Source organism: Camelus ferus, chromosome 19 (genome assembly GCF_009834535.1).
Source record: "Camelus ferus isolate YT-003-E chromosome 19, BCGSAC_Cfer_1.0, whole genome shotgun sequence".
Lineage (NCBI taxonomy): Eukaryota > Metazoa > Chordata > Mammalia > Artiodactyla > Camelidae > Camelus > Camelus ferus.
This window is the reverse complement of record NC_045714.1, coordinates 40,706,289-40,734,147: the sequence shown is the minus strand read 5'-3', so window position 1 is coordinate 40,734,147 and position 27,859 is coordinate 40,706,289. Positions and strand designations below refer to the sequence as shown.

General features: G+C 49.4%; 1 protein-coding gene and 1 long non-coding RNA gene across 2 annotated transcripts in view; one reads left to right on the top strand and one right to left on the bottom strand.

Annotated features, from left to right (window-relative positions):
* Positions 1 to 27,859, bottom strand: part of PPP1R16B (protein phosphatase 1 regulatory subunit 16B) — a 93,783-nt gene that overhangs the window by 7,818 nt on the left and 58,106 nt on the right. The window contains exons 3-10 of the mRNA XM_032462298.1: positions 15,100 to 15,170; positions 11,110 to 11,255; positions 8,395 to 8,498; positions 6,736 to 6,860; positions 4,549 to 4,674; positions 3,923 to 3,998; positions 3,130 to 3,259; positions 2,868 to 3,036 (exon numbers count right to left, since the gene is read on the bottom strand). Of these exons, the coding sequence (XP_032318189.1) occupies positions 2,868 to 3,036; positions 3,130 to 3,259; positions 3,923 to 3,998; positions 4,549 to 4,674; positions 6,736 to 6,860; positions 8,395 to 8,498; positions 11,110 to 11,255; positions 15,100 to 15,170 (947 nt within the window). The remainder of the gene's footprint in view (positions 1 to 2,867; positions 3,037 to 3,129; positions 3,260 to 3,922; positions 3,999 to 4,548; positions 4,675 to 6,735; positions 6,861 to 8,394; positions 8,499 to 11,109; positions 11,256 to 15,099; positions 15,171 to 27,859) is intronic.
* Positions 76 to 27,180, top strand: LOC116658013. Its single transcript, XR_004313234.1, has 4 exons — positions 76 to 86; positions 17,353 to 17,359; positions 22,088 to 22,090; positions 26,512 to 27,180. It is a non-coding gene; the product is annotated as an uncharacterized LOC116658013 (long non-coding RNA).

The following is a 27,859-nucleotide window of genomic DNA, read 5'->3' as shown; positions in this document are numbered from 1 at the left end:
ATCCTCAGAAATTAACAACAACAAACACAGGCTGAACTCGGATTAGTTTCTGGCAGCCATACCCCCCCAACCCTATTCCCTACAGGGTTAATGGTTTATAAGACTTCACTTCAACCGGCATCTCTGGGAGAGTCCTGGGGGGCCCATGTGATCTGAACAAACACAGGGACAAAGCAGATGTGGAGGAGGAGGGGCTGCTTCCATGAGGGCTTCTGTAAGATTCTCAGTCCCTCCTGTGAATCAGTAAGGAAAAGATAAATAACCCAACAAAAAGGGGATAAAGGACAGATGAAGCACAAACAAGATAACCAGCTGGCACCAGGCACATGAAAATGTTGCACATCATCCAGCATCAGAGGAAAACAAATTAAAAATGCGAGCTACACGGCGACCCCAACAGGACGGGTTGTGTATACCAAAAGTTGGCAAGAAAGATGCCTTCACCACTGACTGGAGAGCCGACAGGAACAACCCCTTTGCAAAACTGCTTGGCAGGATCTACAGAAGCTACAAATCGCCTACCCCATGACTCATATCGCATTCCTGGGTAAATAACCGCCAGAAAATGTGTCCACCAAAAGACATGTACAAGGATGTTTTGAGCAGCTTCATTCAAAATAGCCCCAAACTGTTAACAACCCAAATATTCACCAATGGGAGAATGGACCCATAAATTGTGGTATAGTCAAACCCTAGAACTAGTCTTTAGTGCTCCAGGTTAAATAGTGGCTACCTCTGGGGTCTGAAAAAGGGACCATGGGAACCTTCAGAGGTGACAGAAATGCTCTATACATTCACGAGGGTACACATTTGTACGGGTTCGTTGAAAAATTCATTTAAATGATTGGATAAAGGTATGGTGTACACACACACACACACACACACACACACACACATGTATATATACACAATGCAATACTACTTAGCCATAAAAAAGGGTAAAATAATGCCATTTGCAGCAACATGGATGGACCTGGAGATGGTCATCCTAAGTGAAGTCAGACAGAAAAAGAAAGAAAAATACCATATATTGCTTATACTTGGAATCTAAAAAATTGACACAAATAAACATTTACAAAACAGAAACAGACTCACAGACACAGAAGACATTATGATTACAGGGGGAGAGGGGAGGGAGAAATAAATTGGGAGTTCAGAATTTGCAGATACTAACTATTATATATAAAGTAGGTCCTACTGTATAACACAGGAAATTATATTCAATACCTTGTAATAGTCTATAATGAAAAAGAATATGAAAAGGAATATATATATATACACATACACACACACACACACACACACACACACACATATATATATATAACTGAATCACCATGCAATGCACCAGAAATTAACACAACATTGTAAACTGACTATACTTCAATTTAAAAAAATTCTCTTGATCTGTGTACTTCACACAAGTTACACTTCTATCACAGAGGAAAAAATAATGAAAGCATAGCTGGGAGGTGTCTGAAATGTGATTTGATTGCAATCTACAATTCTTCTTCCTCCCAACCCCGAAGCTTAGGGATGAGGCAGAACAAAAGCCCCACGTGTGCCGTCTCCATCCCAGCCTTCCCTTTAATTCGGTTCTCTTCAGTAAACACCTTCACTCCTGCAGGCAAGACAAGCCCTCACATGACCTCCCTGTTCACATGGTGGAGCAGGGTCCCCCTGAGACATGTGGGCACACTGGGTGGCTAACCATCTCGCATCCCTCCAAAGTGGTACTTGCTAGAAATGTTGTCAGCTGCTCATTGTGTGACGGATGAACCAAAGAGGCAGACCACTACTGGTACGGTCAGCCCCTCCTGTCTTGTCCTCAGCAGTTCTGCTCTGTCCCCAAACTTGCTCACTCCACTCAGCAAGACTGCAGCCATGCATGGACCAGAGTGCCTCAGTGTGTCAATACTGCATCAAAGAGTGTCCCCCATCAAAAACTCACGTTCACCCCGTGTCTCTGAGCGTGACCTTATTTGGAAATAGGGTCTTTGTAGACGTAATTAGTTAAATTAAGATGAGGTCATACTGGATGAGGGTGGGCCCCAATTCAATGACTGGTATCTTTCTAAGAGAAAACAGAGACACAGGGAAGGCCACGTGAAGACAGAGGCAAGGATTGGAGGCACTCTGGCAAAAACCCAAGGAATGCCTGAGCCACCAGAAGCTAGGAGAGAGGCATGAACTAGATTCCCCATCAGAGTCCCCAGAAGGAAGCAACCCCATTGACACCTCCATGTTTAGACTTCTGGCGTCCAGAAGTGGGAGAGAATACATTTCTGTTGTTTCAAGCCACCAAGTTTGTGGTCATTTCTTACAGCACTTCTCAGAAACCAGGACAGCATCCTCTTAGGAAAGTAGTTTGATGACCAGGCCACTGGCTACTCCTGGGGTGGGCTTCTTAGATGTCCCATCAGCACCTTATTCAGTTTTTCAAAAATTTCCTTTCCACCAGATGTGTTCTGGTAAACACAGTTCTCAACATCTTGTTATATCCCGCCCCTCACCCTACAAAGAAGTTTTAGTGCCCTTATCTCCCAGGGTGGCTGCCCTACTGAACCTCTCTTCTGGGAAGCCCTGACCTAGGTCTGCTGGAGCCCAAGCAGGCAAATGGGCATCACTTGCTCCCTGGAGATGATGAGACCATCCTATGTGCAAATCTCCCAGCTCCGATGTGAACGCCCCCTACGCTCGCCTCATTAACCACACTCCCATCATACAACACCCAGCTGGTCTAAGGCCGCTGGCCAGCTGACCTTCCTCTGAGGGCTCTGAGATGAAGAGCCAACACCAGGCTGGGGCCCTGGCCCCCTCCCAAGACGGTGGCCAACATGGGGGCCGGGAGGGAGGTGGGCACTCACTGGGTCCTTATTCTCTTGGTCTGTCCTGGTCTCTCTGACGTCCCCGTTGTAGGCGGAGGTCCTCTGATCCTCAGCTGCGCTCCGCTGCTGCCACAGGATGGCCTCTCCCTCATACTCCTTCCTGTACAGGTTGGTCCTGTCCGACAGGCTGGCTCGACGCACCACCTTCCTGAGGGCAGAGGGGGGATGCTGGGAGGCTGCGTCCAGGCGCCGTGAGTGGGACCATGCACGGGGGCCCCTGGCTGCCCTGCCCCTGACTCACCCGCGGCTTCCCGCGCTGGACGTCCTCCTGCTCAGGGATGACTTGTGCCTCAGCTGCGACTTCATGATCACGTCGTGCTTGTGTTTTAGCTCCAGCAGCAGGACCTTGAACTCTTCTTCCTCACATAGGTCTGGAGGGGCAGAGGAATCCATCATGGGGGGCATTACAGGGGCCTGTGACCCCAGAGGGCCTTCCAGGCCAGAGGAACTGCCACCCAAACCCACCAAAAATGCCCAGCATCTTTTGGGGGGTGGAGAGAAGGGAGAAAACAATGCCAGCCTGGTTTCCTGGGCTACAACCCAATCCTTAGAGGAGTAAAAGAAGAGGAAACCCAGGGCCCATGCACAGTCCCAATTCCCAGCTGTGGCTGAAGGATTCATACACCTTTGATAGCTTCCAAGAAGAGTTATCCATTCTCCACCGATACAAAAAGTATCAAGAGAAACAAGCAGGTACCCCATGTAGCCCAAGAAAAAATGATGAAAAGATGCTGAAATCGTATTTCCCCACCCACTCATCCTTTAATTCATCTATCTACTTATTCACTGACCCATTCATCCATCCATAGATTCATCCTTGACCCACCCATCCTCCTATGCATACATACATATATACATACAGTCATCCACCTACCTATCCACCCATCCATCCATCCATCAATCAACCACCAATTAATTTATCCATTTACCCATCAATTCACCATCTATCCAACCTTATATTCATCCATTTATCCTCTACTCATCAAAAAATCACTGAGAGCCTATGCACGTACCAGGTGTTGTGCTGGACTTACCTATTGGCATCTCATCCATGGATGTCCTAGCACTGAGACTGGCCCCATGGGACACCAAGAGCTCCGCCATCTGCATCTAAAACACAGGAAGAAGGCCAGGTCCCCCCCTGCCCAGGGCTCAGAAAGTCTAGGAGGTGGAGAAAGTGTTCAATGCTTCTTAGGATGTGACTCAAAGAATGGTGGGGCAAAGCTGATTGCCAAGGAAGGCTCTGCACCCTACAGGCAGGACTCCTGGCAAATGCAATGGGTTTGACACCTCCTCCAGCATGCCTGGGCCATACCAAAGAACAAAGGAGGAAGGAGTCAGCTGTAATGCCAGAGCCATTAGGCATCTAAGGAGGACCGGTGAAAGCTGCAATCAGAGATTTGTAACTGGGAAACAAATGGAGAAATTACTCAAGGCAAAAATGCGGGGAATTTTCTACTTTAGCAAATTTGATTATCATCTTATTAGGACACAGCTTGTCAACGGCTGTCGCCAACCCCCTAGATCTTTTCATATCCCATACGCTAGCCATAGTCAACACCTTACATGGGTTTTATGTTTTCTGAACCAACTTCCAGCCCAAAGGACAGCAGGCTGACCCTGTGCTGGCCTCCCTCCCAGCCCTGTGGGTGACAACTACCTGTCCCCAGAAGGCAGCCGCGTGCAGGGGCTCCCAGCCATCCCAGTCCTTCACATCCACACGCACTCCATGGTCCAGAAGGAGCTCGGCTGCCCGCAGGTATCCATTGGCTCCAGCTATGTGCAGCTGAAGGAGAGGAAAGACGTGAGCATCCCCTAGGGGTTGTCCCCTCATTTGGAGGCAGGAGAGTCCGTTCCCTGACCCAAGTCCCAGATCATACTTGGGGCCGGTAGAATCGAATAGAATGAGGTGGAAGTACCTGCCACATTGCAGAGGATTAGTAAGTCTGCAGTATGGACCGAGAGGGTAAGGCAGAGAAGTGAACTCCTCTCCCCTGTCTTTGAGACCCTGTGGTTAAGGCGACAGCATTTACTGACTCCCTACTATGTGCTGAGCCCTGTAGAAGGAATCTCAGAAGTCCAATACGGTGATTTTAAAATATGTCTACAAATTCTTTGACACACCTCTCTTTAAAAGATGAAGCTTAATTCCTGCCGCCTCGAATGTGGGCCAGAACAAGTGACTTGCTTCTAACAAACAGTATATGATGAAGTGGTGGTATGTGATTTCTGAGGTCAAATGCTGCTTCCACCTAATGCTCTCTTGGTTCAATCATTCTAGAAGTAGGCAGCCATAGTGCTGTGAGGACCCTTAAGCATCCCTAAGGACAGAGCCTAAGAAGTGAGAAACCGAGACCTCCTGCCAACAGCCAGCACTAACTTGTAGCCATGTGAGTGTGCCATCTTGGAAGTGGATCCTCCAGCCCTCAACAAGCCTTCAGATGACTGCAGGCCTGGCTGACATCTTGACTGCAGCCTCATGAGAGACTCCACACCAGTACCACCCAGTTAAGCTGCTCCCAATTCCCTGACCCACAGAAACTATGTGGAAGAATATATATTTATTACTGTTGCTTTAAGATGCTACATCTTGGGGTAGTTTGTTAGGCAGCAATAGATAACCAATACATCCCATCAGGGAAAGCTCACACAGAGGCCCCATTTCTTCTACCTGGTGCCATTGAAGGCCTCTGGTGATGAATGCCACCTTGTAGACCTCAGTTGTCCACTTGCTCAATCTCCCAGAAAATACATAAACTACTTACCACATGATGAACACTCCATGAGGGACTAACATTCTCAGAGAGCCATAAGTGATGACAAGACCTAGTATGTGCCTGGTCCATGAGGGTGGAGCCACTCTGAGACCAGCCCAAGAAGTGCAGACCCCCCGTGTCTAGAGGGTCCAGCCACAGACCCAGAGGAGCTCCAGCCAGGGTGGGCAATGCCCTGGTACAGCCTGGTCATGACATCACACAGCGTTCACACAGCGTTTGATCCAACTACCTGACTCTAACCTTGAGTGCTGGGCTGAGCAGGTGATTTGAGTAGGGACCCAGTTCATCGAAAAGGGCATGAGGCACAAAAACTTAAAAATAGAACTACCATGTGATCCACCAACCCCACTGCTGGGTACATATACAAAGAAAATGAAAACACTAATTTGAAATAATACACGCACCCCAATGTTCATTGCAGCATTATTTACAATAGTCAAGATATGGGCACAACCTAAGTGTCCATCAATACTTGAATGGATAAAGAAGATGTGGCAAAAAATACATATATATACAATGGAATATTCCTCAGCCATAAAAAGGATGATGTTCTGCCATTTGCAGCCATGTGGATGGACCTAGAGGGTATTATGCTTAGTGAAATCAGTCAGACAGAGAAAGATAAACACTCTATGTTAGCACTTATATGTGGAATCTAAAAAAGAAAACAAATGAGTGTATATAACAAAACAGAAACAGACTCACAAGTATAGAAAGGGAAGTGGGGAGGGGCAAGACAAGGGTAGAGGATTGAGAGGTACAAACTGTGACATAGAAATAAATAAGCAACAAGGACATAGTTGTACAGCATGAGGAAATAAAGCTGTTTTGTAATAACTTTAAATGGAGTAGAAAATAATGAATCACCAAGAGTGGCCAGCTTCTCAAAGCACCTGAGCCCAGCTTTGCTCACTCTCCATATTCCAGAGGCCACCCCGGCTCCAAGGCGGGTCTGGAGGTGGTCCAAGGCCACGGACAAGCCCCAGCTGAATATGTTTGGCCTCTACCAGGTGCAGGCCCACTTCTGGTCCTGACCGCCCTGCCCAAACCAGCCAGGCCCCTCTCCTCACCAGCGTGGCCCCCTGGGCATCTATCCAGTCGAGGTCCTGGCCGGCTGCAATCATACAGTGGATGTCCGAAATCATCTGCTGCTCAGGGGCTGCCCGCATCTCGTTGATCTTCTCTTGGGTGATGCCTGCAGTGGGGGAGGGGGGTTTAGTCAGCACTCGAGGACTGAGGCCCCAAGGGGGAGGGGTGGTGAGAGGAAGGTAGATAGGGGGAGGTGTGGCTCCTGTTCCCTGGGGTCTGTCCTACCACCCACCTTCCTGCCTCCAGCTTCTCAAACGCCTGGCTCCTTCTCATCCTCTAGGTCCGGCGTGGATCCCCTCCCCAGCTGGCCTCCCCTGATCACCCCATCTGACACCCCCTGATCACCCCATCTGACCCAGGTCTCTGTTAGTTTCCTCCATCTCGTCCACAGCTGTGTTTGTGGCACCAGGCACAATGCTCAATGAATCTTTGTTACGGCAGTTACGGAATTCACCGAACATATAACTTTTAAATGGAGAGCTGAATGAATCGAGGTGGAGGGACCCAGAAACACATTTTCAAGCCTGACTCTCTGGCTAAAACTCTAAGTGTTACTGGCAGCTACTAATAGTGTTGAAGGAGAGAGTGACATGCTCTGAAAGGAGGTCCATTAGATCAAGCATTCTTGGATAGAATTCAGGGGAGGTCTGTAAACGTGAAAGGAGAAAAGAATGACATGTTTATTTTCATTACCCTTTAAATGAAAGATAGCATTTCCTTCCATTAGAACACAGGCCAAGTTCACAATAGAACTGGCAGTGACTTTGTCACCAGCAGAACCTGCAGGTATTTTCATTTTATCTGATTGCTTCCTGAATCAGTAAAATTTCTATATGACACATTTAAAAATATTTGGGGACATATACTTTCATAGAAGTGGTTTCCGTTATAGTCCTATGGCTTTGATAACTGCGTTTAAAAATATTATTCTGAGAAGGAGTTCACAGATTCACCAGATTAGCACAAAAACCATTAGGAAGCTTTGCAGAAAGTGAATAGGAAAAGTTCCGAGGAACGGAGAAGTCAAATCGGTGGTTTGTGCAGCGACGTGGGGAGAAACACAAGCGCGGGGACCGGCAGGACCTTGGACTGCAGCTGAGGGTCTGGGTTTGAGATTTATTTCAGAAAAGGAGGCCCTTTCCGTGTGGAATGGGGTGGTGGAGGAGAGGCATGTCTCTCTGATGGCTACATTTGTTTCCTCTCTGAAGCTCACTTGTGAGCCGAGAACAGCCCACATCTTGTTTACCCGGGGCCCCTGGCAGCCCGCGTGGTGCCTGGCACAGAGCAGGCTCGTGCCAATGTTCTTGACTTTGTATTATTTTCCCAAATGGGAATGTATCTTTATCACAAATGTTTACTGAATTGAATTGTCACAGCTGACGAAGAGCCCGGGCCAGCTGAGGTGGCCTGCGCGTGTGGGTGACACAGATGAGAGCAACACCCCCATGTGCACAGCACATGTTCCAGGATCGTTCTGTGTCCTCATCTTGTCCATCACGCGGGTAACACCCACCACGGGGCCCCAGCCTAGTTCCTGAGCCCTGACATGCAGGCTAGGGAACTTGCTCCCCTGTGTGGATGAGAGATGCTGGCCGTGGCCCCGCCCTGAGCCCACTCACGGCAGGCTGCCCTACCCTTACCCTGGTACGCCATGCACGTCTCGATGACATCCAGGGTGGGCTCATCCTCGCAGAGGTCATAGGGCATGTTCCCATCAGAATTGACGGCAAGCAAGTCGGCCCCACTGCAGAGAAAGGCCCGGGGTGAGTTCCTAGGGTTGGTCTAGCTGCCTCTACCCTCCAGCCTCTCATCCATAGCCCACCGTGCACCCCAACACCCACCAACCCACCACAGTGCACCCCAGAAAGGATAGCATCTCTAGGATCTCAGGGGCCCCACGTGGCAAGGGGCAAAATCCCAGGAGTCTTCCCCTAGCCTCCTGTTCTGTTGAAGAACCAGCAGACAGGCACTTGAGGACAGATGTCAAATAAGAAAATACAACATGAAAATAATGCCATTTGCAGCAACATGGATGGATCTAGAGATGATCATACTAAGTGAAGTAAGTCAGACAGATTTAAAAGACAAATATCAAATGATATCACTTACATATGGAATCTAAAATATGATACAAATGAACTTATTCACGAAACAGAAACAGACTCACAGGCAAAGGTTACCAAAGGGGAAAAGGGGTAGGGGAGGGACACATGAGGAGTTTGAGATTAGCAGATACACACTACTATATATAAAGGAGATAAACAACAAGGCCCTACCATATAGCACAAGGAACTATATTCAAAATCTTGTAATAAACCATAATGGAAAAGAATATGAGAGTATATATATGTGTGTGTGTGTGTGTGTGTTTGTATATATATAACTGAACCACTTTGCTGTACACCAGAAACTAAAGGAACACTGCAAATCAACTATTTTTCAATAATAAGTAAATAAATAAATAAGAAAACATTTAAAAGAAAATACAACAAACATTAACAGCAGGAGCACTGCTTACCAGGCATCTGCTTAGAGCCAGGCTTGATCAAGCCCTTTACACACATCATCTTGTATAATCCTCGAAACAGTCTTCTTGGTTCAGTATTACTGGCCCCATCTCACTCAAGGAGAAACAGAGGCTCGGACAGGTTTAGTCACTTGCCTGAGGCCGCACAGCTAAGATATTGGGGGGGGGGGGGTCAAGACTCAAAGCTGGTTCTTTCACGCGCCAGCTCTTTTCACTTCTCCCTGTCCTATTTCAGTCTTGGCCCACGTACTGAAACATCCTCGGCTATTCCCCACCTCCTCCTCTAAGTCCCTGCCCAAAAGGCTGGCCAGGACAGGGGCAGGACAGAGCCTCGGGTCTCCGTGGCAAGATATGCCTTTTGGGCCAGTAGCTGCCATGCATGGTCCCTGGGATGTCCTGTGGCAGAATTACCCAGGAACCACTGAAATAAAACGCAGCTTCCTGGGCTCCACTCTAGACCTCCTGAAACAGAGTTTCTCAGGGGCAGGGTAGAAGATTATGTATTTTCAACCCATGATTCTGGTACAGATCAGTACTGGGGACCCTCTGTACTAGGCTGACAGCACTCCCTTTTCCTCTCGCACCATCACTGATTGGACTGTGGCTACATGATGCTCCCGCAGACTTAGCCACACCCAGGCTCTCATCAGAGGTGCGGGCATGGGCCACCTGCCAGTCCTTTGGCCTAACAGCCCTCCACTGTGACCTCTCTGAGCTCCTGTGTGCCCTTGGGCAAGCTAATCCACCTCTCTGAGCCAGGGTGGCAGTACTGGCATGCCATCCCCCCAGCAGCCACCCAATGGGTCCCTGCTGCTCCACTGAAACCTCTGCCAAAGGTCACCAGCCCTCGGCCACCATCCCTAACTCCCTGCCCTCAGACGCCCTCCTTGGCCTCCTGGGACCCCAACCCACTGGTCTCACTCTGTCTCAACTCTGGTACTGTAATCGCCTGATTTCCTGCCTGGTTCTTCAGGACTTTTGCAGCCCTGAGTTCCCAGTGCTCAGCACTTCCTTGGCTTGGCTCAGCTCAAATGGCCACCAATCATTAGATGAATTCAATTAAATACACTTGAAATTGTGTATTTTCTATGTGTTTATAGAACCTGAGCAAACTAGAAAGAATTTCAGGGTGAGAGAAGACTGTCAGAGCGATATAGAGGGAAGTGGCCTTATTCCTGGGAAAGACATTGCTGCGTGACGTCCCCCAAAGCAGATCTTGCCCCAAAGGAGAGCATATGGACAGGATCTAGGGGAGCAGGGCCGAGGAAGTATGTGTGCCTTTTTTCTACAGCAAGAAAAACAAAAATGGGAACAACACATAAGAGTGAAGGAGATGAATATAGACTCAAGGGGACAGACAGAGACAAAGAGATTTTATAAAAGAGAATGATACCCTGATACAAAGCCAGGCGAGGACACAAGAAAACTACAGACTGATATTCTTCATGAACATGGAAGCAAAAGCCTCAAGAAAATACTAGCAAACTGAACTCAGCAGCATATCAGAGGGATTATACACCATGACCAAATGGGATTTATTCCTGTAGTGCAAAGATGGTCAGTTTCACGTTAGTGTATTTCACCACAATAATATGGGGAGAAACAAAGAGAATGAAAGGACAGAGACGGGAGAGGAAAAGAGAGGAAGACACAAGGATGGAAAGGGAATGTGAGGAGAAAGAGGAAGAGAGTGACAGGCACCAAAGGAGACAGGAAAAAAAAGAGAAAGAGAAAATGAAAGTTCCCCCGTTCCAAAAAAAAAAAAAAAAAACTTGTAAAAATCCAAACTCTGAGAAATGCTATTCTCAGGGGAGAGAGGGGCACGTACTACTGAACGAGGATTTTCACCAGGTTGATGTGGCCGCAGGTGGCCGCAGCGTGCAGGGGCGTCCACAGCTCGTTGTCCTTGGCGTTCACGTTTGCACCGTGGGAGAGGAGCAATTTGACAATTTCCTCAAAGTTGTCGATGCAGCACTGCAAGGAGGCCACAGGCAGGGTCAGCTCCGGGCAGGGCCCCGGGTGGCGATGATGACACACCAAGTTCCCCCCGAGACACCACGAGAAGGACAGTGGAGCCAAACTGACTTGAGTTTGAAGCCAGCTCCATTACGTAAAATGCTGTGTGGTCTTGGGTAAGCCATTCAACCTTCCTGAGCCTGTTTCTTGAGTTTATAATATACATGATAAAAATGTAAAGATGAGATAAAGTCAGCTATGAAATGCTTTGCAAATATTGGTGGAATGAGACAAAATTTTGAATGAGGCTTTAAAATCCTTTTAGTTTCAGAAGGCTTTCTTCAAACAAAATGGTATGGAGAACTTAGATAACCAATAAATTCAAGCAGGGCTGCTGGGGCTGAAGTAGGGGTGTGTGTTGGTGGGGGCGGGGATAGGGGGTAGGGCGAGATCCCCCTCCCAACAGTGGCCTCCTAGATCATAGTTTGAAACCTCTGACTTAGGAATTTCTGACCCAGAAGGGGAGGTCCCAAGTAACCAAGCCTCCCCTAAAGAACCCGTCTCCGCATGAGGGCCCTAGGGCTTCTGGTACAGTCCCTGCAAGGAGACAGCCGTCTCTGTGCTCCTGCCTGTCCACACGTGGGTCAGCCCCAATGAGAATGCAGCCTCCCAGAGAGACTCAGGGCTCTGACAGCCATTGGAGCCATCAGACTCCAGGGACAGAGAGTGAAAGATTCCACGGGGACAGAGGGGCCTCAAGCCAGGCCCATGAGCAGGGAGAAGGGAGGACAGAGGAGGAAGAAGACAGGAACCTACTTTACTGAATGTGGGATCCATCCCAGGTGACCCCCGGAGAAGCCAGCAGGGGACAGACCAGGGACCTGTGCTAGGCCCTACCCATCCAGGGAAGCGCTTCGCCCTCAGTGCAATGGGAGATGTTGCAGAGTTATACTCAGAGGAGCAGCACAATCAAACTTGCTTTTAAAAAAAAACCCTCCTCTGGCTGCACGTGGAGAACGGATTGCAACTGCATGCTTGTAGGGGGGAGAAGAGGGATAGTGAGGTGCTGTGTTGGAATTACTCATTTAAGAGATGATGGTGGCCCAGCCTACAGAAGTGACCACAGGCATGGGGAGAAGTGACTGGGTATCAGCAGAAGGAGCGGGGGCGCCTGTGGGAGCCCATGGCCCCAGCTGGGTGTGGAGATGGGGATGGGGCGGTACCACAGCCCCCACCCCACTGCTCAGCAGAACCGGGGGCTCAGCACCAGAAAGACATGTGGGAAAGGAGCAGCCATTTGCATGCAGATGGTGCCAGAGACCTAGGTTCTCTTTCTGAAGCAGCCCATCTGGGGTTGGTTGGGTCTGGGGACATCTCTCTGGACAGGAGGGACACGCGGGACCAGTGGAGCAGGGCACTGCCTCAGGTGGGTGGGAGAACCATGCAGTGGCACTGGCACAGTCAGCAGGGGGCGCCAAAGGCACCAGAGTGAAATGGCGGGGAAAGGTGAGGGTAGGGTTCCTGGGCTGTCCCTGGGAGATGGGTTTGAGATGGCCCTGTCCAGTAGGAGGAGGAGCAGCCCAGCGCCTGGATCAGGGGACAGGAAGGCTAGAGATCCCACCCTGAGGGGCTGCGGAAAACACGAGGATAGGCGGGGGCAGGGAATGGGGCGATTACGCACCCAGAATTGTAGACTTGAAGAGGGACGCCCAGGGCCTGGGCCAGTCTGCACCTGGGAGACGAGGCTAGAGCAAGGGCTGGGTTAGGAGCTGGATGCAGGAGTGCAATGGTGGGTGGTACGTGGTGGAGCGAGTTGGCCTCCTCTCTGCCTTCCCCAAGGTGGGCAACGGCACCTGGCAGTTGGATGACTCCTCCCGCCCCCTCACCTCCCACATCCAATCTATCACTAGGTGGGGGTTCCATCTCCTGCAACACTGTCCCTATCCCCATGGCCCTGGATGAGGCTTCATCCTCTCTCCCTGCCTCCCCGTCACTCCCCTTCCACACACCCTCTGTCAGAGAGAGCCTCCTCCTTAATCCAGCCATGCTGCTCTCAGATTGCAGACCTCTGAAGTTTGCCTGTTGCCAAGAGCAGAAAATCCACAGAAAGCTCTTCTTACTGTGCTCCTGCGCTGTGTTGCAGCAGCAGTGACGATAACAAAGACTGCAATAACAGCAGCCCCTGGCAACAGCAGTAATAAGAACATGCCACGTTATCAGTAATCACAGCTAGCGCTTTTTGAGGCAGTTACTGGGTTGCTAACCTTCGGCCATGCATTGCCTCTTTTAATCCCCAGAACAACATTTCCAGGGCTCCATAGCCACGTGGGGCTAAATGTCTCATACCGGACAGTGTCGATACACAGAACATTCCATCATCGTAAAAGTTCTATCGGACAGTGCTACCCTGAACCTCAGTTTCTTGAGCTGTAAAATGGGGATAATCATATTTTAAAGGGGTGTGACAATCAACTCACACTTTACATCAATGAAGTGGCTTTGCAGGGTGGAACATGTGACAAATTTTAATACTAAGAATATGTAATATTTATCCAATGTCGTGATGCTTGTAGGGTTTCTATATGTATTCATTTAATCCTCACAACAACCTAATGGGATGGGTACTTGTTATTCCTCTTTTACAGATGAGGCAAGTGAGGCCCAGAGAGCTTAAGTAACTTGCCCAGGGTCACACAGCTAGAATTAGCAGATGCGTGAAGCCCTGTGGGACAGGAAGAGAAACCAAGAGGACACACAGGGAGCCACTGGGCTGATGACTGAGGGTGGGGACTCGCCCATGGCGCTTATGGGTAGGCCAGTCTTTGTCCCCACTTCCCGCCCTCACAGCGAGATAGAGAGGCTCCTGCCAGCCCAGCGTTCCCATAGCCTGGCCTCTTGTCCACCAGGCTGCATTTAAGTCCACCCACTCAAAAACTTGGGCCAGGGCACAGGGAGGTTCAATGTGTTCACTCATTAACTCAGCACGCACACTTTGAGGACCTACTGTATGCCAGCATGGGGACCGACGCTGGGATACACCAATGAGTAAGACACAGGCTCTGCCCTCGTGCAGCTCAGAGATCAACATCAAATGATCAGGCTAATGGCTAAGAGGACAGAGGGGTGCTCAGCAGAAAGGCCGTGGATGTACCAGCTCAGCTCTCAGGCTCTTGTACGCGCGCACCCAGCATTATGGGAAGACACCAGAGTGCTCTGAGTAACGGTAACGCCAGCAGATGTGGGCCTCGGCATCCCTGCAGCCACTGCATGGAGAATGGATCACGGCAGGGTCACCTGAGTGCTGGGGACAAGTGGGGGCTGTCACAGCATCTGGGCAAGAGATGACAGGCAGAGTAGCCCCTCCCAGCCAAAGGGGACTGGGCCCACCTCGCTGCCCTAAAAAGGATGTATGTTATGACAGCGCATGGTTCCTGGCCGTAGGTCACAGCTGTGTGACCTTAGGCAGGTCACATCCCCAACTCCCCACGCCTGTCAATCACTTTTGTCACTGGGATGGGTGGATGCCTTGGTGGGTGTAAACACAAGTGCCTCGTAAACTGTCAAGCTCCAGACAAACTTGCTTTGTTTGTCAAACCCTTTGCCAGACAGTGAAGATGCAGTGGACAAAGGATCCCTGTCCTCAGAGGCTGTGAGTGCCGCACGCACGTGGGCACGGGGGCTCCGTGGGTGTGTCCGTAACTGACACCCTCCTCTCAGAAGCAGACAAGAGCCTTTCAGACGGGGCAGCTGCGGCTCCCCTCCCCCTCCTCCCTGAAAGCTCTGGGCAGGAAACAGCAGGGAGATGGGGCACCTGTCCAGGGGGAAAGCCCGGAGCCAGAGGCCCCAGTGAGCCTGGCCTTACCTGGTGCAGGGCTGTGAGTCCATCCTCGTTGCACAAATCAGGGCTGACCTTATTCTTCAGGAAGTAGCGCACTGCAACAGAGGGAACAGGAAGTGAGTGTCCTGTCACACACCAGGTATACAGTGATGCCAGGGACCCAGATAAGACCCACTCTCCACCAGGTCCTAACATGAGCAGTCATGTTTACTCCTTACAACAGGCGTGAGAGGTAAGTATCAACACCAACCCATTTCACAGATGAGGAAACGGAGGCACAGATCGCAGATCTCTGGTCCAGGATTTCCAAGGGGTGGATGGCACTGCCTGACTTATTCTGCACAATAAGAACAGGAGCTAACTTTTTCTGAGCACTTCCTGTATGTCAGGCACAGAGCAAAGCAGTTTATATTTGCTGTCCAGAAAGAGCACATTCTAGTCACTGAAAGCAGACACTCTGGTGTCTGATGGCCTGGATTCCAATTTCAGCGCCATTCTTATTGGCTGTGCAACCTCAGTCAAGACACTTCCCTCTCTGTGCCTTAGTTCTCTATTCTGTAAAATGGGGATGGTGTTAATCCTACCTCACAGGGGCATCACGTGGAGTAACTGAGGTGAGCTGTGGCCAGGGCTTGGTGCGGCGTCTGGCCCATGGTTTGAACGTGAGTTCTTATTATGGAGGCTGTTATCGTTTTTATTAACACTGCAGGTCCCTGGACCAGGTATTAGCCCACTCACAACTGCCAAATGCCCCTTCTTTGGCCCCACTGAGCCTTGGGGGCCAGGGATAGCAGGGGCTTTAACTCCCTTCCTTCCCTAGACCTTTATCTAGCTGTGTGTGTGTGTGTGTGTGTGTGTGCGTGTGTGTGTTTTCAGGGATGGTGGGTAGGGCAGGGAACTGGGGATGAGGGAGGCCAACGTGAACTCCAACCACAGCCTCGAATCTCTCTTGCTTAGGACCACGCCCCTCCCCTTATTACTGGGATCCTCCCTCCTTCTCCATCCCTCCCCACCCATTAAGGTCCCAGTTCTCATTCTGAACCCACGTGCAAAGGGAAGGACAGTGGGTCAGCATGCACATAGTGTACAACATCAATTGTACCAATGTATTCAAGTCCACCTGCTCAGAAACTTGGGCCAGGGCAAAGGGAGGCTTCGATGTGTTCATTCATTCATTAAGTCAGTGTGCACATATTAAGCACCTACTGTGTGCCCGCATGGGGAACGATGCTGGGATACACCAATGAGCAAGAGACATGGATTCTGCTCTCGGTCAGCTCAGAGTCTGGGTAGCAGGAGACCAACATCAAATGAACTAGCCCGCTGGCCCATAAGGTCCCTTCCCAGTCTTGGCAGCTGGAACCCTTGCCATGGCCTCCCAGCTTCAGGATACCCATCTCTGCACTGCCTCCAGCTATACCTCCCCCACGGAGCAAACAGTCCAGGTAGCCAATGGGATGAGTCCACTGAACCCCATGGTTCCCGTCTGGCCCACCTGACCCTTCCCTGTCCAGTGGCTCTAAGCCTGAAAATGCAGAATCTGCAAAGACCTCTTCCCCAGATCCAGCCTCCCCAGGGCGGGCCATGCAGGGGGCAAGCATGCCTCTAGGCTGAAGAGGGGACTGAGGGGTGGCTGTTTGCTGAGCAATTAGATGAACTTGGATACACAAGCTGGCTTGTGCATGAGACCCTCGTGATGCTGAGGAAGCCAGCGATGGAGGCCTGGGTCCTGTAGATGGGAGGTGCAGGCTGGCCTTGCCCCCCTCAGCCCCTCCCATTCCCACCCAGTTTGGCTCCCTCCAAAACACGAACCAAAGTCCACATCCCCTGGTGCCCATGGCGGGCACCATCTCCACACTACGGCCCACCACCCACGCAAGGGGGTGGCGCCCATGGGCGTCCTGACTGATTTGCCTCTGCTGTGGGGGAACAAACTCGAGGGAGCTGTGAAGGACAGAGGGCATGCCATCCACTCCGCAGGTTGACTAGCTGCTCAGCAACCCCAGGGGTGCCAGGGAAGAAGCCGAGGTCTCAGGAGCAGCTGGGATGGGGTGGTTCCCCAGCTTGTCCTCATCAGTCCCAGCTCCCAGACCCACAGCCCTGGAGGCACCATTGGCCTGAGTGTGAATGGAGGCTCCAGTGAAGGGGAGGTTGAGGCCTCCACTCAGGCTCCTGGCAAGAGGTGACATCTCCAGCAGACTTGCCCGAGATGCGCTCACGGCTGCTGGGGGCCAGAGTGACAGGAGTTTACACGGGATATAGTCAGGTCCTCTGGAGATGCTCTGTCCAAAACAGACCCACTAGCCCCATCCAGCTCTTACAGCTTTTCAAATGTCAATTCATAAAAATTCAAAATTCACCTCCTCAGTCACTCTGGTCACATTTCAAGTGCTCAACAGCCATGCATGGCTACCATATTAGAAAGAGCAGAAACAGGACATTTCAATCTTCACAGGAAGTTCTATTGAACTGCTCTACTTTAGGGAATTATACGTGGAAATTAGTCCCATCACCAATTGCCGAAACCTCTCCATGGCTCCTGATTGCTTGGGAACAAAAGTCCAAAACTCTCACTATGGCAGAGAACATCTACATAACATGTTCCCAGCCTCCAGGCCTCCATCTTGCACAATCCCAGGGGACCATTCACACAGTGGTCTACGAGAGGCAGAGCAGTGCACAACTTGCTCAGCTGTACTCAATGCTCCTAACCTACCTACCTCCCCAGTCGAGGTCTTAAACTCCGAACACCTTCCACAACGGTCTTTTGTCAGCTACAGAGTCACCATATTTCCTTTGGCCTCTGAGCTTTAGCACAGCCTGTTCCCATTGCCTGGAAGACTCAATCATCCATCCATGCACCAACCCATCCATGCATCCAGCCATCTACCATCCAGCCATCCACCCTCATCCATGCATCTATCCATGAATCCCCCCATCCACCATCCATTCATCCACCTGCATCCAAGTATCCAACACTAACACACACACACACACACACACACACACCCCCCTCACTCCTCATCCTTTACCTTTCAGCCCAAACTCCTCAGATGAAGGCATTGTAAGCTCAGTTTCTACACATCTCATTTACAGCCTTATCACAATCAGAATTACATAACTACTTGAGTAATTATGGGCTTTGGGTTTGTCTGCTATAAGACACTAAACCCCAAGGGAAGGACAGTGACCTGACACTTACTGCTCTTTCCTTGGGGCCTGGCACACAGTAAGTAAATCCTCAATAACCCTTCCAGGACCCAGACCTAATTGGCAGCCCCCTAGCTCAGTCCAAGGACACAGCCTCTCCATCTCTGAGCAAAGCAGTCCACCCTATAGTGCTGACCCGGATGGCTCGAGTTAGAATATGCAGTGTTGCCAACAGGTTCCTTGAACAGGATGACCTGGTAGCTGGTCTCAGCCTCAGAACCATGTGAGAAGTCTATAGCGAAGCCACTGATTACTGAGGCCAGCCTGTCCACGGGCCAGGGTTCAAATCCTGTGGGGGTGGGTGGTGGACCAGGCTTCCTCCCAGGAGACACTCTTTGAGGCAGAAATTAAGCGTCAGCTGCCAACAGCAGCCTTTGTGTGCAGTAATTATCGGGGTGTTCTCCCAGTGGCACGCGAGCCTAAGACATATAATTACTCCAATATCGGGCAGTTATTCTCAGCCCAAGAGGTGGGACAAGTCATCCTCGTCTCTAAGGAGCCCTTAATAGCCAAGAGCCAAGGCCCCGTCCGTGGTTCTACTTGCACTTTCTCTGGGAGCCTGGCTCTGGACACAACTCATCGGAGCAAAGACCCCAACACCCAGTGCACAGCCAGGCTATCCTGCCTCCGGGGTTCAGCGAGAAAAATGATTCTTCTACCAACAGTGTCTTCTCACTGAGCTCGTCCTATGTGCCCAGGTCAACGCTGAACCACTTTTCTTTCATGTGTTCATGTCTAATTACTCCTCTTATGGAGAAGAGGAGACAGAGGGTCAGGGAAGTGCAGCTCAGAGCGAAATGCCACCGAGTGGAGGAAATAACTCACCCCCAGCCCCTCCTTTGAAATCCTTCTGACTTCAAAGCCCAGGCTCTTGGCCCCAGGGCTGCTCCGCTCTGCCTCTGAGACCAGAAATGGGGACCAGCATTGCTGGAGCCCTGGTGGGGTGGGAAGGAGGGGGATGGGAGAGTGGACAGAGCGACCTCTGCTCTGTAAGCATCAGAGGCTCTCAGGTCCCAGGCCAAGCCTCTTCTTGTAGACCGAAGAGCTCAGGGATCTACAACCAGGACACAAAAAACATGGCAGCCCCAGAGGAACACAGTCAGACATCTCAACGGCCAAGTTCAATGTTAAGTTGCCTCTTCCCACTCCCTACTTAAAACTCTCATGTAGTTCCAACTTGTTCTTAGAACAGAGTTCAAAACCCTTCCTTGGCCACTACTGGGGTCAGCAAACTATGGTCCCTGGACCATATCTGGCAGGCAGCCTATTTCTGTAAATTAAATTTTCCTGAAACACACCTGCACTCATGCATTTACATAATGCCTGTGACTGCTTACACCCCACACCACCAGAGTCAGGTCGTGACAGCAGAGGCAGTATGGCCCACACAGCCTAAAATATTTGCTATCTGGCCCTTTCCAAAAAAGATTTGATCACCTTGGTCTTCACAGTCCTGCATGATGTGGTCCTGGCTACAGGGTTACCACCCAGCACAATTCCAGGGGGCACTGTTCTCATCAGTCTATGGGGAAAGCTTGCTCTGGAGTTGTGCAGTGTGCAGCCTGCTCAGCCGTACCCAGCAGTCCTGTCTCCAGAGCTGTCCAGGCTCCCCTCTGGCTCTCTGAGTGCCTTGCACAATGGAGGTAGCTAGCTTGGGGGTATGTAAGGGGTTGGCCAGGGCTCAGGGAGGACAAAGACCAGAAGGGCATGCTCTCCTCTTTAGCTGGGCAAGTCCACCACATCAGCCTCAGGTCTGCTCCTGCCCCAACACCAGGCTTGGCCATCAGTTTGTCCAAGTGACCTATCTGTCCTCCCACATTTGTTTAAATGTGGCTTTAGGGGAAGTTAATTCCTTCTCTCTGTGCCTCGGCATCCTCATCTGTAAAATAGGGATCAAAACAGCATCTTCTTTGTGGGGATGCTGTGGAGATTAAGTAAGACAATGCCTGAGAGCTACTACTATCATTTATTTGAAAAATAAAAATAAAAAAACAACTACTTGAGTTCCTGCCCTGTGCTGGGCACCGGAGATGTAACCATGGACATCTTGCCTGTCTCAAGAGCTCTCAACCTGGTTGTAAAACGCAGGAGGCCATCTGTCTCCAGGGAGCTTGCAGCATCGGCTGGTTCAAGGACCACAGTGAGGCCGCAGCTAACGTCCCCATCACCCCTGCTACAGGCAAGACCCCAATGAGATGGCAAAGAGGTGGCTCCCACCCGCCTCTCATATATTCCTGCTCCTGGCGCCAACCACGTCGCTCCGCCCACACCTCCCTGGCAATCTGGCTGGAATCTGGGCCAAGCAGGGCCATCTGCTCCCCTCCATCTCCAGCTGTAGCGAGTGAGGCTGAACCAACCCATCTAGGCAGGAAGCTGGTGGTGGCTGCCTTTGTGGGGAGAAATCACTGCTGACAAGCTTGTTTTCTTTGCCACCTGACACACTCTGCCCCACAGAGCGGACTGTCTGACCTCGGGCTGCTCAGTGACGTGCAACCACGGGTGTGGGTCCTGCTCCTGCCCAGGGGAACAAGGACAGCAAGGCAGAGGTGCCTGCCCCTTAAAGATGGACCCTGGACAATCTGCATCTGCGGGGGTGCTGGGGGAGGGCCCTGGGACTGCACTGCTGCCCCCTGGCCACGTGACTTGCACCATCACGTTTGCGGGAATCCTGCTCACTAAGCTCTCGTCCCTTCCCATCTGACTCCCTTTCCCACCCAGCACCCAGCAATGAGGACTTCTCCTCCCACTGCCTCCTAGGCGCCTTGTGATCTAGTCCTGCTCCTCCCCACCCCCACCTAACCCCACTCCCCAACCTCCCCCAATTCCCTCCCCCATTCAGTCACGCTGGCTTCTTCCATTTCTTAAAACAAAACAAAAACTGAGCTCATGGAGGCCTTTACACACACAGTTTCCTGTGCCTGGAGCCCTCTTTCTTCCCTTACTTGGGCCAGCAAACTCCTCATCCTTCCGATTCCAGCAGAAATTGCAGATCTCCTCTAAGAGGTCTTCTCTGATCACTCCAACCTCAGTCGAGTTGCCCGAGTTATTTGCTCCCACAGTGCCCTGCATTTCTGCTTCACAGTAGTCCTGCTGCAATTTGTAATTGCAGGGTGATTAGCTGGTATATATTAATTATATAATTATTTGTTTTGTTTTTTGGGTTCCATGACGGCAGCAAATCCCACTTGACTGGTGACCCCGGTCTCCAGCACGGAGACTGGCTCACAGCAGGGCCTCAAGAAATCTCTACTGTAGTGAAAGCACCTGAAATCCACTCTCTTAGCAAATTTCTGGTACTTAGTATAGCAATGTTATTAACTATAATCATCATGCTGCACATTAGATCTCCAGATTTATTCATCCTCCATAATGGCAACTTTGTACCCTTTGACCAACGTCTCAGAAAAAAAGTAACTACATGAGGAGATGGATATGCTAATCAGCTTGGCTGTACTAATCATTTCTCTCTATATATATAGATAAACATCATGTTGTACACCTTAAATATGTATAATTTTTATTAAAAAATTTTTTGTTTAATATCTATTGTGTGAATGAACAAAGGCAGGAAGAAACGGAGGGAGGAATGCTCTGGGGCCCCACGAAGTGGCTTGTTGGGTCTGTGGGACTGTGGGACTGATCTCCCAGGGACACGTGCATAGCCCTGCAGACACACCACATGGTGTGTGACTCAGGGGCTGGAAAGCAACAAGCATGGATTTTGCACAGAAATGAAGCAGCAAATACACCTCCCTGATCCTCTGCTGGTGGTGCAGTCAGACCTGGCAGCTGCCCAGAGAAGTCCGTCAGCTCACCCTGAGGCCAGGCACCCATCATGACCCTCCCACCCAGGACCCTAGTCCTCACTCCCTCTGCTCCAGCTTGGGTGTTCTTTCTACAATCCAGCACTGACTGTGCCCGAGGCACTGTGTTGCATCTTTATGTCCATCAAATCCATTAGTCCTCCTAATCTGGTTATGAGAACTAATGACCTCTTATTATTAATTGCCTGCTAGTATCACCCCAATTTACAGATCACAAAACTGAGGCTCATGCCTTGAACCTGTGAAATGACTTCCCCAAGGGGATGCACCCGGGAAGGGCAGAGCTGGGATATTAACCCCAGTCTGGCTGCCTCCAAAGACTGAACACTTAACCACTTTGCTAAAATTATGCCAAACAAGGCCCCAGGGAGCGGAAGGTGGGCAGTGGAGAGATGTGGGAGACGGATAAAGTTATTAGCAGTGAAGAGAGCCAGAGAGATGACGAAAAGCAAGAAGGTGAAGATCATTGCCAATAGTTCAGGTGTTCAGTACATGATAATAAGGACAACGGTAGCTAACAGTCACAGAACCTCCCCGATGGAGCAGTTTAGGTCCAGAGGCAAATGAATGGGGCTGACCCTGGTGCCTGAGCTCCAACATGCCTTCTGTTTGTCTTCCTGCTGCATCTCCATTCTCAGTAGACCCCACCCCATCCCAGATTTCGAGCACCCTGGTGGCCTGGCTCCAGCTGCTGCCACCCACCGACTAGGCTGCACCTCCTCCTTGAAAAATCGTGCCCATACTGGCCCCGTTTCTTCCCCCTCCTCACATCCTAGGTCTGCTTTGCTCAGTCTCACGGGGTCCAGCACTGGCAGCCTGATCAAACCAGCCCCTCTGGCCCTCCCCTCCCCTCTGCCCTCCTCAGGATGCTTGCTGGCAGGGCAGCACAGGACTCAGCCTACTGCTTCAACGATGCCAGAAAGGGCCAGCCCTCTCAGGAAGCAGCCTCTTGACTCGCCTCTCAAGTCAAGGCTGTCCTGGGTCTTCAATGCACCACGCTTCCAAACTCATTCCACTGAGCAACTTCAACCTTTCCACCCACTGCTGCTCCTCCCTGGAGCAGAAATAGCCAGAAATAGCTGCTTCCAAGGAAGCCCAGTCGCCTGGGGCTGGGGGTGGAGACTCAGTCAAATCTAATGGTGGCTTCCGCAGGGGCTGGTGCAGCCCGTCCCACTGGCGAGAAGTTCACCCAAGGATCCTGGGCGATGACTCAGCCCTGGTGGAGGGTGGGCCTCCCTCAAAGTCACATCCCCAGGCCCAGGGCCCAGGAGCCAGGTCTTTGTGTTCCCCAGGTCGCCTCCCTCCAGGGCCCATTTGAGAAGAGGCGGGGTCGGACAATAACATGTGTGGGCGAGGATGTGGGGACCTCGGAACCCTCGTACTTTGCTGGTGGGAATGTAAAATGGTCTGGTAGCTCCTCAAAATATAAATATAGAATTACCATATGACTGGCAACTCTACTCCTAGGTACAGACTCAAGTGGAATGACCACGTATGTCCACACAAAAACTTGTACACAGAAGTTTACAGTAGCACTATTTACAATAGCCCCAAAGTGTAAACATCCAGAACATCCATCAATGGATAATGGATAAATAAAATATGGTCCAGTCACGCCGTGGAATATTATGTAGCCATGAAAAGGAATGAAATGCTGACACCCGCTACACCATGGATGTATCTTGAAAACATGATGCTAAGTGAAAGAAGCCAGTAACAGAAGACTGCATATTGTGTGACTCTATTTATACAAAAAGTCCAGAATAGGCAAATCTATAAAGACACCAGGCACCACCCTCTCTCTTGCATCGATAAGCCGCCTTCTGTGCTATTCCCTCTGCCTGCATATTACTAAGTAAAAGTGAAAGGCAGCATACTGTATGATTCCAACTATATGACATTCTAGAAAAGTCAAAACTATGGAGACAGCAAAAGGAGTTGGAGAGCAGGGAGGGATGAACAGGCAGAGCACAGAAGATTTGGGGGGCACTGAAAAATACTCTGGATGGTACCTTAATGATGAATATATGTCATTACACATTTGTGCAAACCCATAGAATGTACAATACAAGAGAGAACTCTAATGTAAACTATGGCCTTTAGATAATCATGACATATCAACGTAGGTTCATCAACAGTAAAAATGTACCACTCTGGTGGGTCCAGTTGATAACGGGGGAGGCTAGGCATGTGTGGGGCCAGGGAGGGTATGGGATATCTCTGTACCTTCCCTCAATTTTGCTGTGAAACTACAACTGTTCTAGAAAATAAAGAATAAATAAGCAAGCACACAAAGAGAAACCAGGGTAGCCTTTGTACAAGATGAGCTACAGTTAATCCTCTTGAAAAATGCACAGTCTTTCTGAAATGTGGGGCTGGAGGAGGAATCACTTCATAATGTAGGAGCAGACATTTATGTGCTAGATTCCCTCAAATGTAGGGAGAACCACATTTAACTCATCTAATGTGGAGAAAACATGGGTCTGCAAGGTTTCCCCACTAAAGCTCCGAAGACTGTGCCCGTGTACACTGCCCTGTCTCCCTCCCCCTCCTCTCCCTTCTGCCCGCTCCCTCACCCCCATCCCCATCCTGCCCTGAAGTACTTTATCTCAGGGACTCAAGGCAAGGGTACTGCTGGTACATGACCCTAAACTTCATTATCCCAGTCATGAACACATCAGACCCTAACTGTGCCAGGTCCCTGTTCTTCACTAAGTCCACTTCCAGAATTCTCCCAGCACTTTCCCCTGCAGCCTCCATGCAGACCCAGAAACCTGATCTCCATTCTGCCTTGCAGAGACTGGCCTCCAGGGAACTCTCCAAGGTATTGGCTCTTATGCCAATTCTCCTCTCTCCCCAAATGCCCTGCACTCCCCCTCTTGAATTTCTAGTGCTCCCCAACCCCGTTTCTTTTACCTCACTTCTCTTTCCACTTATCTCTCCTCAATTTGAGAGGGGGGGTAATTTATTTCATTTATTTATTTATTTTTAAGTGGAGGTATCGGGGATTGAACCTAAGACACTTTGCATGCTAGGCATGCGCTCTACCACTTGAGCTATATCCTCCCCCTTCTCCTCAATTTTTTAAATAGGCCAGTTATTTCATATCTCCAGGCAAGTAATAAAATATTTGAACCCTCCAGGTAGGAGCTGCATACACATAACACTAAAATGGCTTTACAGCCATCATAATAATATCTAACATTTATTGAATACTTCCCATGTGCGAGGTGCTACACTAAGATGTTACCAGTCTCATCCCACTTAATCCCCACAACAGCCCTGTGACTTACGTGCTATCATCAACTGATTCAAAACAAAACTTAATGATTTGCTCAAGCTACTTAGCTACAAAGTGTTGAAACTGAATCCTAGTCTGGGTGATTCTAGGCACAACCAGTGTTTCCAGCATAACTAGTGACAGAAGATCCTCACCCAAATACGACCAAGAATAATACTCATTCTTATCAATATATTGGCAGAGAAAACAAGCTGCCTACAAAGGGGGAAATTCCGCCAGCTCCCACCAGCCCACCTGGAACCTTCCATCTGGTCTCCTTGATCCCGTTCTGTTGTCCCATATTCCCCTCCTGCCTGTCTGTCCAGCTCCCAGTTTTCTCCTCTAAAGATGCTGCGTCTTGCTTCTCTCCCTCTGCACAGCATTACACAGGACAGGGATAAATCCCACTCTGGGCTTCCTTCCGCCTGTCTGGTCGAGATTTCTGAAAATTTTAAAGGTAACCAATGGAGAAATTAAAATCAGGATTTGTATCTTCTAGATCAATGGAAAAGATAAAAGCAAATAAGCGTAGTATTCATGGAAGTCACAAAATGAAAGAAATAACATCGAAACATCAATGCCATAAGGCACGAAACTAGACAACTGAACCCAAACATCTACTATTATAATATTTTTAAATTTTTATTTACTATAACAGTAAACACAATCATTTATCCTCCCCTATAAAGCAGTAAAGATTTGGATGCCAAAAAGAAAAAAAAATTCCTCTGTGTGCTGCTTACCAGAGACAAATCCCAACAAAATAAGAGAGAGAATGAAAATAAAGGAAGGCTCAAATAGAAAACAGGCAAATGAAGACACAAGGAAAGCGGGGGTGGCGACATCACTCTGGTGTGGAATGGAATTCAGGGCAAGAAGATAATCAATTTTAGGTTAGTTAAAAAAACATGTTGATTTCAAAAGGAAATCATAAACAGAAAGCAGATCAGTGGTTGCCTGGGGCTAGCAGTGGGGTAGGGAAAGTGAAGTCATTATCAGTTAGGAAACCTTATGAAATCAAAATCTGTAAAGAAAAATTCAGTGCAACAAAAATTGTCAGTACATAAGCCAAAAGCACAATTTTTCCTAGGAATCTTCAGCACAGACACACCCTAAAGAAAGGATTGGTGGGGTTGGGGAGAGGTGCCAGACAAAGACTTATTGACAAGGATGGCCATGGCAGCATTGTTGATGTACACTGCTTATAACTGAGAAAAACTAGAAGCAACCCAAATGTCTAAACAATCGGAGACGCATTAGGTAAAATATGGAACAGCCATATAGTGGAATATTTCGCAGCTGGTATCTTTGAGAAATTTTTAATGACATAGGAAAATGCTTGATATATAATATAGAATGGAAGAACAAAAACAATCAAAACTATATATTCAATGCAATCTCCATTGGAAAGGAAAAATGCATCGTGTCCACACAGACGCACAATTCTTATTGGAAAAAAAAATTAAAATGTTAACTGTGGTTAGCAGTGATTTTTATTTTATGGTTACCAGAATTTTCCAGACATTTACAAATATGCATGGACTACTTTTAATATCAGAATTTTCCAATGTCACCATAAAACAAAAACCCTCCCCAAATGATAGTCAAGTGGTAAGAACAATATTTCTCCTAAGAGTTTCTAGGGCAGAAATGAGGTCCCAAGCTGGCAGGACCCCACAAAGGAAATGCTGAAGCTGGGATTCTTGTGTTGAGTAGGAAGTTAAACACTAACAATAATAATACCCACTTTGTTTGTATCATGACAAGGTTGGCAAACTATGGTCCAAAGGCCAAATCCTACCACTCTGAACTGCTTGCCTGTTAAGAATGCTTTCTGTATTTTTTTTAATGGTCGGGGGTAAAAATCAGAGAATAGTAATATTTTCTGACATTTGAAAATTATGATAGTAAATATCAGTGTCCATAAGTGAAATTTAGCTGAAATATGCATTCATTTATTTGTGTGTTGCCTGCAGCTGCTTCCTCTGCGGGAACAGACTGTACAGCCCACAGAACCTACAACACCTCTTATCCGGCCCTTTACAGAAAAAGTTTGTTGATTTCTGGTGCACTGCTTTTCTGCTAGCAAAGCATGTTAAAAACCACAGTCGCTTAATTCTCACAATAAAAGTCTCAGGTAGGAGAGGAAGAAACCAATGGATGTCCAAGGTGGACCGTGGGCTCTTAGCCAAGAGGCGCATGAGCAGACTAAGCACAAGGTCTTCACGTGCCGAGGAATGAAGGGGGTACAAGCCCCACAAGAGCCAGCTGTCGCTCACCTGTCTCCTCACCGTCTCACACCGCCCCCACCCCCGCTTCCAACCCCAGCTCAGCCGCCTCTCCCCTCTGAAAGCAGCCGTGTTTCCCATCAAGAGTGCGACCTTCTGAAACCTGCGTGGTGGAGGCTGCAGCTGCAAAAAAAGACGATATTTTTATCTGGCCCCTGCTTCCTGTTTGCGGGCTGGGGGTT